This window comes from Carettochelys insculpta, chromosome 25 (genome assembly GCF_033958435.1).
Source record: "Carettochelys insculpta isolate YL-2023 chromosome 25, ASM3395843v1, whole genome shotgun sequence".
Classification (NCBI taxonomy): Eukaryota; Metazoa; Chordata; order Testudines; family Carettochelyidae; genus Carettochelys; species Carettochelys insculpta.
The window spans coordinates 12,505,696-12,518,759 of record NC_134161.1 but is presented as its reverse complement, the minus strand read 5'-3'; the positions used below and the strand labels follow the sequence as shown (position 1 = coordinate 12,518,759).

General features: G+C 54.0%; 1 protein-coding gene across 1 annotated transcript in view; it reads left to right on the top strand.

The window, feature by feature from the left end:
* The first annotated feature begins 501 nt into the window (after positions 1 to 501).
* The window catches only part of LOC142001463 (neurotrimin), a 709,680-nt gene continuing 697,117 nt past the window's right edge, over positions 502 to 13,064 (top strand). Inside the window, exon 1 of the mRNA XM_074976709.1 lies at positions 502 to 632. Within this exon, the coding sequence (XP_074832810.1) occupies positions 572 to 632 (61 nt within the window). The 5' untranslated portion in view covers positions 502 to 571. The remainder of the gene's footprint in view (positions 633 to 13,064) is intronic.

Below are 13,064 nucleotides of genomic sequence, written 5' to 3'. Positions count from 1 at the left end.
CCAGGGGCTGGCCGGCTGTTGCCCAGGGGACATGTGTGCCGGGCGTTTGAAACCAGACCGTCCTGGGACAGGGCCCGGCTTCCCAGGGGGGTGTTAGGCAGGGCTGGGGGGGGGGGAGGGGCTGGATCAGCGGGCGGCCCGTTTGCAAAGCACACGGCTGCGTGCCCGGAGGCGCTTCCTGAAGGGGGGGCAGATGGGGGCAATTCGCCCCCTGCTGGAAGGCCCCGGGGCGGAGGTGGGGATCTCCCCCCGGGCCGCACGTGTCTGTGCAATCAGCTGGCCCGCGGGGCTCGGCGGCTGGCGCCCGCCTGCGCACCGGGCTGGCGGGGGGGGGGCTCTGCCAATCCCTGGCTCGGAACCAATGGCTGCGCGGCGGAGGAGGGCTGCCCCCGGCCGGCTGGCGGGACGTGCCCGCTTGGCCCAGTGCGAGGGGAGCGACTCAGCGAGCGGCGAGGCGAGGCGAGTCACTCGGGCTCCGCCGGCGGCGTGGGGGGCGCTGGAGCTCAGCCTCGCGGAGCGCAGCCCGGTGCCAGCCCCGCAGCCCCCAGCCCGCGCCCAGAAGCCCGGGGAGATGCGCCGCTCGCTCTCGGGGGCGATCCTGGCCGGCCTGGCCGCCTTCTGCCTCTTCCAAGGTAGGGCTGCGCCGGGCGGGGGAGCCGCGTGTGCCGGGGCGGCCGGAGGGGGCTGCCCGGGGTGCGGAAGGGGGTCACACGCTCCGGGTGCGGCGGTGCAGAGACCCGCCGGGGGGGGGATCGCCCAGGTGCCCCCTCCCCCCTGCAAAACCCGCCACCGACCGGGGGGGGGGCTCCAGTCCGAGCGGCCCCGGGGGGGGGGGTCTGCCGGCAGATCCGCCCCCTCCCGCTGGACAAGTCAACCCGCCGGGGCTGCGGGCGCGGCGGCGGGGGAGCGAAAGTTCCCCGGGGGATGCCGGGGCTGGGGGTGTCCCGGGAGGCGCTGTCAGCCCCCGGCGCTGCACCGGGTGAGGAGGGAGCGGGGGGAGGCTGCTCCCGGCCGGGCACCTCCGCGCTGTGTGCGCCGGACCGTAGCGTGCAGCGCCGTGCACCTGCCGAGCCCCCACCCCCGCTGTGCTGGGGAGAGCTGATGTACCCGCCTCCCCCTCTGTGCTCCGGACACCGGGGTCCTCGCCAACTACCCAACTTTCCTGCGCTGGGAAGGGTGCGCCCAACAGGCTGGTGTGGGGCGGGGGGGTGCCTGGCGTGGGGGAGCCGGTCCCCTCTGTCGCCCGTGTGCCTGGCTTCCCCCCGCGCCTCCACGGGCAAGGGCAGGCCCTTGGAAGACTTTGCTGGGCGCTCCGCTCGGCCCCTCCGGCCGGAGGTCAGCTGCGTGGCTGAAGTGCCAACGCCGCGGGAGGGCAGAGCCGCTGCCCGGGGGCTTCTCGGCGGGAGCCCGGCCAGGAGCGGAGCGGAGCGCGGGGCTGCAAGGGAGAAGCCCCCGCGCTGCTCGGGGGAGCCGGTGTCAGGTCGCGTTAGATCCCTGGCTGCCGCCATCTGGAGGTGCCCTGCCGGCCGCCTTTCCTGGAGCCAGCTGCTTCCGCCGGCCTGGCTGTGCCCTCTCATTATATAAAGCTGAGCTCCGCTGGGTCCCGCGGGCTGCCTGCGCCCCGGCCACGCGCCCGCCCCCGGGGGTCAGCTGGCGGGAAGATTCCAGGGTGGGGCATTGTTGAGTCAGGTGGAGATGATGTGGAAGGGCCGGGTGGGGTCCGGCTGATGGTTCCCCTCGCTCAGTACTCCTTCGGGAATTGCGGATGCGCCCTGCCTACAGCCCGCTCCTAGCTCCTGCCGAAAACGTGGCACCTGATTCCATCTTGCAGAGTCGCCCCCCTGCAAAGGCCACCTCTGGCTCAAACCCCCCCAACCCTGGGCTCAAGCCCTGCACAGCAGCCAAGGCACCAGTGGGGATCCAGGGCTGTGCACAGGGTCAGTTCTCCAGGGCAGTGGTTCCCAAGCTGGGGTCCCTGGAAAAAATAAATACAAATGCTCATCAAAACTAAGTTTTAAATAAATTGCAAAGTTGCAGTCAATTATTGTTTTTAAATTAACCAGCACCCCATAATGTTATTTGCTGTCTGAAAATCTGTGTCATGGCTTTCTTTTGCATGTGAGGATTGGCTTTGATGAGGGTGGAGGCGGCAGGAATAGTCTGGGGGAGTAATTGGGGGTCTGCATGAGTGAAAAGCTTGGGAACCACTGTGCTAGATTTTTGGGGTAGTTGGAGAGCGCTCACGGATGCCCAGGACTGGGCCTGGTGTGAGTCAGTGTCACTGAGTTGACTGATTGTGCATGTACGCCAGCAGGAGCCCTGGGCCTACAGGTCTGCTCCCTTTCCTGGAGAGGGTAGAGCTGAGGGCTGCCTGCATTAGGAGACCAAGGGCTGTGCTCGCAACCAAGTCAGATTTGTGCAAGAAACCCATACCAGAGTGCAGCCAGAGCAGCTGCTTTCCCCTGCCTCTCCTGGGCCATCAGCTGAAGCCTACCAGCTTCAGAACTCTTGCTCACAGGGTGTTTCACCCCTTTCCTGAGGGCTCCAGCTCATATCTGGCTGGAGTTTTTTCCACACTCTGCTCCCTGGATTTCTCAGGCCACGCCATTGATGACTGTTGTGTAGTGAGGGGAAACTGCGTGCCCGGCTCTCCCCTCCTCTCCCAGGCATGGACCACGAGTTGACTTTGAAATCGGCTATAAAACTAGCCATCTTTAATGGCCAGGCCCGACTGGTGCAGCGATAGGTCAGTGTTGCCAGGCGACTTGTTTTGTTTTAAGGAGGAGGAGATGCCAGGCTGCCAGCGATTTCTGGCTCATCAAACTCCCACCGCTCCTGGGAAGCCTTGGCCTGGAATGCAATAATCTCCCCCCCCCATTGCATTGATCCACTGGGGCTGTTTAGAATGCAGTTCACATTGCCAGGGTTTTATCCCCCGCCGCCTCTCTCTCTGCTTGTGCCTTCTGCCTGAGCTGCTACTGCCTGCCTTTCCCTGCTTCTTGAAAAGGTGGCTGGTGCCCACGGCAGCCTGGGAACTCACCCTTTGCTCCCCTCATTCCCATGCTTCCTGTAGGGGAGAATTTCCTCGGTATCAGTGATGATTAATGGAGAAGAGATGGGGGGAGGCAGATGATTAGCTCCCTGGGGCTCTGGCCTCTACCAAGAGCTGAGGTTGATTGGTAAGCGATTCTGATTTCTGTGGAGCCAATGTGCGGCGGAAGGAGCTGTCCCTCTCTCTCTCTCTCTCTCTCTCACACACACACCCCACCTTGTTCCTGAGTTAGACCCATCCTAACAGGTCATACTGCTTCCCCCGGTTTCTCTTTCTAGCAATTGGATTGTTTCTTCTTAGAGGAATTTGTTTGTTCCTGTTAATGCTTTCTGACCAGTTTTATTTTCCGATCCCCCTGTTCCTGCCATCTCTCTTTCTGTGTGTGGCAGTCTTTCCCATTGGAGTGCCTGAAAATGACTGTGGGAGAAAGCAGTCAGATCACCCCAAATGTCCTCCCCATCACCAAACTAACTTCACATAGCTGCCACTAAGAATCTCTAGTACTAGGATCAGCAGAATTCCAAAGAGGGTTCTACCTCTGGTGTGGTTGTGGGGCAGCACACCAGGGAAGGAAAAGCAGTTGCTTGGATTCTGTTTCCCGTCATCAGGCCCCATTCTGGCCAGCGTTTGGTGCTCTAGAACCAGAGGAGTTGTGTGGACCACAGTTACAAACATGACTTAACTAGTGCTGTTGCAAGTGGGTGAGCAGACCCATATGCAGCAGGGCAGAGAAGTGGCATAGCCCAGGACATGTCTGCATGGGAGGTTTGAAAAGTGTAACTATACTGAACCTTATCAGGAGAGCTGCTTGGGAATTCTTCACCTTTTTTTTTTTTTGGTTAGTAAATGCTGGTTTAACGAAATGATGCACTGCTTGGGCTTTCCAAATATGGGGAGGGAGGGGATTTTAACAGCCAGCTCTGACAGCTTTTGAAACCAAAGTTCTGGGATTTTTTCATTTCAAAAAGATGTTTTGTTAAGAACTGCTTGTTAGATTTACAGTACTCAAATGAGGTAAGAAAACATTCAAATGGTCAGAACTGGAACATTTGGGAATGATTGAAATGAAATGTTCTGATTCAGCTGGTCTAGATGGCTGGCTCTCGGGGGCGGGGAAATGAGATTTTAACTTTGGCCTGAGTTGGGACAGGAAAAAATGTCAACGTTGCGAAAAAGTCCAGATTTCAAAGACCTGCTCTATAGTTCTGTAGCTTGTGTGTTGAAGGTCTGTGCATTGGAACTATTAGGCCTGGGTGCAGCAGATTAAATGTACGGTTAAAAAACATGTTTTGATTTTTTTTTTTAATTTCTGCATTTTTTTTGAAAAAATATTGTTTTTCTTTGACCATTTCTAGACCTGGGATCTGCCCCTGCTGGTGGGGATCATTCAGTTATGATCCTTGACCTCTTGTCTCTGGTTGTTATGTTGGCCAACGCACTGAACGCTACCTGAGGGCCAGGGCTGAATTAAGCAAGGGGCTGTAGAGGCTGCAGCCCAGGGCCCTGAGCTAAGGGGGTCCTTAGGCTGCAGCCACTAAAGACCCTGTGTTCCAGGCCAGCCCTTGTTTGTGGGAGGCTCTGCATGCTGCTTCCCGCCGACCCCAGGGCTGGAGCCATGTCACAAGGAGCACTGGGCAGCTCTGTCCCCACCCTGCCCTCGCCTGGAGGCTCTGCTCCCACAGAGCCCATTGGTCAGGAATCACAGTTAATGCGAACTGAGGAGGGGGTGGTGTCTGCAGGTGAGCATGGAGCAGTGCAAAGCCATCTGCCCCCACCCAGCCTTGAGTCCCTCCTGCACCTCCAGCCTTGAGCTGCTCCTGCACTGTAACCCCTACCCCAACGTCCTGCCGTAAGCCTGATCTTACTTTCCAAATCCCATGGCCCCAGCCTGGGCCCCTCCTGCAACCCAAACACCTCATCCCCAGCCACACCCCAGAACCTGCACCCCCCAGTCAGAGCCCTCATCCTCCTGCCTCAACCTGCAGCCCCTTCCTGCACACTGAACCTCGCACAGAAAATCTCTTAGACCCAGGCCCCCAGAAGAGTTAACCCAGCTCTGTTGGAGACCTCCAGAGCTTAAAACATCAGCTGCTGCTGGAGGTGAAGAGAAAAAGCTCCTAGCCAGCTCTGTAACAGACTCCTCTTCTCTGTGGCTTGGGCATAAAAGGGGACAAGTCGTTCACACTCATCGGTAGGTTACACTTCTGTACGCTGCAGCTGTCGGCAACCCTCAGGCACGTGTTAGGATTTTAGGTGGGCTGGTGAGTGTTACCATCTCCTTCTGTGCCGAGCCACATAGCATGGGAATTGTGACACCCACCTGCTAAAAAGTTGTGCTAGCTTCAGAAGAGGAGGGGAAAAAAAATCCTTTGGCAGTTTGTACTGCAGGATGACTGCCAATGCATCTCTGTGTGTTTTTTTTAAAATCACAGGTATCGACTTCTTTTGGTAAGTATTAAGATTTATTGTCCCTTGAAGAAAATATTAGGTTGAGTTTCACTTCGGTCAATATTTACCACTCAGGTCAATAAAACTTGATATTCACCTCGAGAGCAGCCAACAACAGCTTAATAGCTAATAATGATAATTGATATGTACAGGGTGAGATAACCCAATTATAGCACATAAGAGGAAAGAAGTTCCAGAATCCCAGGACTGGAAGGGACCTTGAGAGGTCATCTGATCCAGTCCCCTACCCTCACAGCAGGACCACATATTAACTAGACCAGCACTTCTCAAACCTGGGTCATTCATACTCAACAGTCCCAAGTAGTGTTCCTCTGATTTTTCCCATTCATGTGCAGAATAAATTTTACGTGCACTGAGGCGTGTGCAGATGTGCACCCCCAGTAGAAACACATGCTGCCAGCTGCGGGTGCTCTGCTGATCAGTAGGGTGGCATTTGAACTCTCTGGGGTGGCCGCACGAGCACTCACCTTACAGGGAACGCTGGAGGCCAGCAAGCTGTGCTGGAATTTAGCTTGTATTTCAGCGGACAGAGGCAGTGTTTCATGTGTAATCAGAGGCAACTGGGGGACGCTGGCCATGTGACACTCCCTCCTCTTCCCCAGCCTGAGGAAAGGCCAGGACACCCCCCATCCACCCATGGCCCTGTCTATCCCTGTCCTTGTTTTACCTCCTGCTTGGCTCTTCCACCAATGAAAGCAGATGTGGGGGGAACTTGAGGGCTGCAGGGCTGGTGCGGGCAGTGCGGGGTCTGGCCACCCCCATGCTCATGAGCAGCATTGGGAAAGTGGAACAAGGTACCTGGGCAGCTACTGTGGATACTAAGCCCCCCTCCCCCAGTTTCTCTGCTGCAGCTGGTAAGTGCAGGGGGAGAGTGGGGATCCCTGCTTGGCTGTGGGCTCCCTGCCCCCTGCTACTCTTCCCACTGGCTGGCTTCTTTTCCCTCCCACCCACAGCATTTGGGGCGTGTGATTCCCTCATTCCCCTCACGTGTCACCCTGTGTGTCATGAAGGAGGTGCTGGGGTTCAAGCAGTTTATTTACTTTCAAATCTGATTTGCCAAGCCCAGAGGCGCTGGGGCTATGATCTGCCATGCCCAGAGCTGTCTGCCCAGCCTCAGCCCTGGCATGACGCCTCTGTGTTATTTTCTCGGAGCCCTGTGTTTGATGCACTGCCACCTACTGGGTGCAATGTTGCAATTGGCCAAGTCGTTGTGGCTGTTCCTCTCTGAGATGCTGCAAAAATGTGCTGCTTCATCTCTGAAGTGGGTGGGGTGTGGGGCTGGGTACCACAAGCCACGTGTGTGCGGGGTGAGGCGACGGGGGAGTACACCCAGCAGAAAGGGTGTTTGAGAGTTGTGGCGTGTCTGACAGAGGTGCAGATCCACAAGCTCCTCTTGCCCGTGTTGCCATTCCAGGCAGTTCCTGCAAAACAGCCTGGCAAGGGGACAGTTCCCTCCTCATCACTCCTGAAATACCCAGCAGGCAACCCACACCTTCCGGTTACATATTGAACTTGAGGCTTTAGCCATGTCTAGAATCCACGTATGTATCTCGCCGGGGGCCATCAGGTGTTAGTCTGGTGTCTTTTGCCAGAACTAAAAATCTCTTTACCTATATGTGCCCAAATACGTACAGGTAGAGCCAGCTATTTGAACAGGCACAGCAGACAGAGGAAGGATGCTTAAGGAAGCTGATTATGGCTCCTTGATCTTTAGGCTGGATTAATACTGACTCCAGTCTCGGCTGAGTTTAGAGCAGCTCAGGGGCTGCTCTACGTTCTGTCAACTAGAAACAGCTCCCTTGATAACTTCCATCACCTGGGGAAGGCCAGCTGCATCTGCTACTGTCGTTTTTACCAGGCACCGCAGGAGAAGTGATATAGGAATCAGCTAGACTAGGCCAAATTATGCCGAATGGGGAATCCCCAGGAGGAGAGACACTCTAGGAAACTTTCCATGAACAGCATCTGATGAAGTGAGTCTGTGCTCACGAAAGCTCATGCTCAAAACTTTTCTGTTAGTCTATAAGGTGCCACAGGACTCTTCGTTGCTGTCTAGGAAACTTGTCGCCAGAGTGGAATGAAAGGAGCAAATCATAGGGCCAGGATCTGATCACCATAATCTCTGATCATCTGCCTGACAGACTTGAGATTCCATCAATATCCGTAGGAACCTCCAAAATCGATTACACTGGGATCCATCTACCCCTGTGTCTGGCCATATCCAGGATCAGCTTCCTCAGCACACAAAACCCTGCCTCCACCAGTCACCAGATCACCTACCCCAAGGAAAAACACCAGTTACCTCATTTGCTCCCCCACAATTCACTGGGCATACATATCACCCAATTACCCTGGGTGTGTGTTTGCCACCCCTGACTCCATAGATTTCATTTGGGTGCCTTCAATATTCTAAGCCTTGGTGCATTTATTTTCTTGCTGCTTTAGCTTAAAAAAACAAATCCTTATGTATTTTTGCTTATGGGGGAAAAAAGAACTGTTCAGTTGACAGATCTGGGTCAAGCTAGCAGGGGCTGGTGTCTTCCACACTGACTTAACATACAGTTGGAAAAGGAGTTGGCCTCTACTTTGCAGTGAACTTACAAACACCTCACAGTATTGTGAACCATGCTGGGAATTCTCTGACCTAAGGGATCATGGGAGAGCTTCTCTCCATCCTTTTTTTCCTTGTCTAGTATAAAATGAGGCAGCAGAGGGTGGATTTTCTCTGCTTAGTTCACGGAAAATTCACTAGGACTAGTTGGGAATCTTTTTGATACAATGGTTTTTCATCAGAAATGTGGCTTTGTTGCAACTGAAACTCGATTGTAGAAATGTATCGATTGGACCATGAAGCTTTCTTAGGTCCAGCGTGGAATTTCAGGTCTTTCTGAGTAATAGCAAGAGCACATCCCAGAATTGCTAATAGCCTGGGGGTTGGGGACACACCTGGAAGACGGGTGATAAAGAGTCAAATCCCTGTTTCAGCTGATTTGCTCCAGGCTGTTGGCTCTTTTGGGGGGTGGACAGACTTTGGGGAAAGGCCTCTCCTGCTGTCTTAATTTCCAAAGCTCTCCATTTTGTCCTACATCAGAATAAACATTTCAAAATTCCCAGGTTTCCAGAAAATGGAAATATTTTCTGCAACGTCCCCTCTATTCTTTGTCATCCATGGGTAGAATAAATATTGTTGTGTGCACCAAGGCATGTACGGATGTGCACCACCAATAGAAACACATGTTGCCAGCTGTGGGTGCTCTGCTAATGAGGTGGGCAGCCGCCCAAGCATTCACCTTACAGGGAACACTGGCCAGCCCTAAAATTCACCCTGGTGCAGGGGTCTGTGCTTTCCCTGAGACTGAGGGGGCCCTTAACTGTGGGCACAGACCCCCTGCTGTCTATCTGCACAGAGGTGACTTTCACCTGCGAGCACTAATGCCTGGCCCTGCTCCCACAGAGCCCCAGGGCAAAATTCTCACTGATGTCTGTTGGGGCAAGGTGAAGGCTTTGAGCCTCTGGTCCACCTCAAGAGTCTGGAGGGCTGGTTTTCAGTCCCAGCTTACACTGTTTTAGCTATGTGTGTTTGGAGTGTGATTAATTCACATCTGGAGAGAAGCAGCTATGTGCACCTAACTGCTCCTGGAGGTGGTGCTAGGTCAACAGATGAAATATTCCATTCACCTGGCCACCTCATCTTGGCAGGTGGATTAACTACAGTAAGAGGAGGGGTGAGGGACACAGGAGATAGAGCAGGATCCCCAGATGAGTTCAGAGCAAAACTGACATTTGGTAGGTAATACAAAGGAAACCTCAGGGAGGGGAGGCTGGGAGCAAGTCAGGGCAGGTGTGACTGCTGAGCTAGGGCCAGGGTGGGACTGCCACCTGTTTAGAGGGTTGAGATTATTAGTGGCAGTTTGGAGATTGGCTCAGGGTTACACAGCATGTTTGCAAAGCTGGGAACAGACCCCAGGAATCCTGGCTCTCAGCTGACCTACTGCCAAGCCAGTTGGCTGGCTTCTTGTCTCTAGAATTAATTTTCTCACCCAGCACCCTCCCATCTCAGTGCCAAGCATAGAACCCAGAAATCCTGGTGTGCAGTTCTCTATCCTTAAAAGAGGGAAAATCTCCCACCTGCTCCAGTGGAAATTTTTGCCCCCAAAAAGGAGGGTTTGCACAGGCTCTGGGGGTGTGAAATAGAACCGATTAACCCGTCCTCTTTCTTCACTTCCCTCTTCACTGGAATAAGCAGAGGGTTGATAACCCCAAAGGTTCTCCTCTTAGATAGCCTCCTTGGATTGCCACTGAACCCATCGTGACCATCTGTGCTTGCAAACCACAGGTGCTGCATCATCCCGGCAGGTTTGGGAGCTGCAGCTCCAGTTATCCTTTCAGCAGTGTGCGCCTTGCTCTTGGTTAATAATAAATCAGAGGTGATGTCTTCACCGCGCTCCCTGTTATCTCCTGCCAAGGAGGATATCATGGATTTTTGATGCGCTTACAGTTAATATGTCCAGCGCTGAAAGCTGTTGTAAATTAATTGGCCCTTTGACCCCCCTTGTCCTGTCAACTGTTTGCACTAAAGACAATATCTAGCTTTTGGCATCTCCCATCTCTTCCTGCCTCCTGCTCCCCAATCTCTTGCATGTGCAGCCTGCTAATCAGAGAGAGCCCAAGCCAGCCTCTGGCGGAGCGCGAAGACAGAGCTGTAGGCAGAGCAGAAGGCTGCAGGCCCAAGCAGCTTTGTAGCAAGTGTTTCTGAGAACTAGAATCCCAGTGAACCAACACCAATAAAGTAGAGATGACTTGAATATTTCCTTAAACGTGCGAAGGGCACCGACGCCGAGGCTGGTCCTGCAGCATCCCCTTCTCTAGGAAACAGAAATGGGGATGGTGTGTAATTGCCAGACAGAACTCACCTGACCTCCTGAGCGTGTGTCTGGTGCAGGGCACCCTGGGCTGTCATTGACATCAGTGGGAGCTAAAAGAGCTCAGCACCACATGTCATACAGGGAGCTTGTGATCAGAAAAGTGTCTGTCAAAGACGTTGTGAGGTTACTGGGACCTGATTTCCAGAGGGACTCTGTACCCCGGACCTGACCGTGAGTAGTGAGGCTCCAGGCACTTAAAAATCAGGCCAAGGTTGTGGCCCCCTTGAATTCAGGTGGTGGGGCATAGTGGTCAGAGTAGCAAACTGCCAGGAAGAGGAGCGGTCTTGTACTTACAGCACTGGGCTAGTATTCTGGAGATTAAGTTTACACCTGGCTCTGCCATTGATTCCTTGGCTCCCTGTGCCTCAGTTTCCCATCTTCAAAATGAGTATGATAAGCCTGCCTGTTTGTCTCCTTTGCATTGCCTGTTTAGATGGTAACCTCTTGTGAGTAAGAGACTCTCCTCCCATGTGTTTGTCCAGTGCATCGTGTAAAGGGACTCTGCTGTCAGCAACAAACTCTCAATCTGCCACAACCCTGAATGCGACACACCAGCCCTTTAAAAGGACGACAAACACTCAAATGTGAAACTCAACCAAAACATCAGGGTGGACTTTGAAGTGAAGTGAGGCAACTTGTTTTAATACCTTCCTCTCCCTTTCAAACTCCTCCTGCTCTGCAAGGGAAATCCATTGAATAAGCCGGAGTTCCTGACTTTGGTGACGGATTTATTTTTAAGGGCGACCTTCCCTTCTTGAAGCAACGTTGGAATTCAAAGGCCACAGGGAAGCATGTCGGAAAGTCTTCACCGTGTCGATTTCCACAGCCAGAAGAGTGTTCTCAACAATTGGCCTAATGGCGGATAGCCCTGGAATTGTTTGGCTGGGATTTAATGGGAGCGAATTATCTCCCAGTAAGGTGTGTCTGAGATTAGTGCTTCCTGGGAGCGTGATTTGTTAGTTTTTGCTTTGGGAATATGCTGACTGCTAAATGTCAGTCTGTCCAGCATTAGAAATTGCATTATTTATTACTCGCTTTCATGCCACTTTTCTGCAAGTCAACATCTTCATAAGCTTCACACACCGACATCCCATTAGCAGCCAGCTCCAAAGTCTCTTCTCCCCTGCTCCAAATGAACCACGCTTATTCCTTCTGATCCGCTTGTGTTTATGTAAATGGCCAGAAAAGCTGTTTTCAACTTATTTCAGAAGCTTAAGAGCTTCATACAAAGCCTATTATTGGGGGGGAGGGAAATCAGAAAGTGAAAAGCAACCTCAAAGACGGCAAATTAGTAGCTCAATGACTGCGTGTGCGAAGAGGACGGTATTGGATGTGGCTGTGTTACAAATAGGAACTCCCCTGGAATTCAGTAATCAAAACACGTGGCAACAGGTTGTCTGTTTCAGCAGTGATGGGGTAATCAGAGAAGGTTTGCAGCTAATCCAGGTATAACGGAGGATTCAGGAGCATATGGAGAGTGCAAGAAGGAAAATGAGGTAAAAATATTTTGGACCCACAGCTCTCTGTGGCGTGTCTCAAGAGACGTCTTGGGATGGATGGGACTTTGAGGCTGGTGTAGGCCGTTGTTGCTTGAAGACTGTATTTGCTGTGGGGCAGCAGGTGGGGATAGTGGCTCTGAGGCAGGTTTGGGCACAATTTTTATATGAGGGGGCACTCCAAGAATTTGGTAAGTGGTCAAGGGCTGCACTTTTCTGTGCTACTAATGGAGGCATGTGGGGCCTGGGCTGGAGGTTGGGTGCAGAAGGAAGGCTGGGGTCGGGGACTGGGGTACAGGAGGGTGTGTGGGAGGGAGTTTGGGAGAAGGAGGGGGTTGTGACCTGGGAGAGGGGACTGATGTGCAGGGTACAGGAGTGGGTGGAGTGTGGGAGCAGCAGAGGATTCTGACTGGGAGAAAGGATGTGGGGAGTGCAGGGTCTGGGAGGGGATTTTGGCCTGGGGTTTGGGGGCAGGACCGGGTTGTGACCCAGGTCAAGGGATTGGGGTGCAGGGTCTGGGAGGGGGTATGGATGTAGGAGAGGGTTCTGACCTGCAGGGAGAAGTGCAAGCTCTGGGAGGGGGCTGTGATATGGGGGGGAGGTGCAGACAGTTTGGGTGGTGACCTGGGACAGCAGATTGGGGTGAAGGATCTGGTAGGAGTTATGGGTGCAGGAGATTGGGCTGCGGGAGTGGCTGGAGTACCACAGTCAAGCTCTGGCTGGGAGGCATTTATCTAGACAGCTCCTGGCTAGCAGCCCACCAGGTGGCTCAGGCCGGCTCCCTGCCGGCTTTGCCCCAACCACGACTCAAAGCTGCCAGCTGTGGGAGCCATGTGCTCCTCTGTGGGAGCCTGGGGGGACATGAGCACATGAAGCCTCTCCCTCCCTCACCCCGAAGCTCACAGTGGTGCTCAGAGCACATGGCCCTGCAGCTGTGTGGAGGTGGAGCAGACAGGGAGCACATGTGGCATGGGACAGGCTCCCTCTGGGCCACAGGCCAGATGCTGTGGCTTGTTGGGCCGGATCTAGCTCACGGGCGGTATTTTGCCCACCCTCGCTTGAAGGGCTGTCCCATGTGATTGGAGCCCACAAGGGGGGCTGAGCCAATCTTGTGCTGTTGGT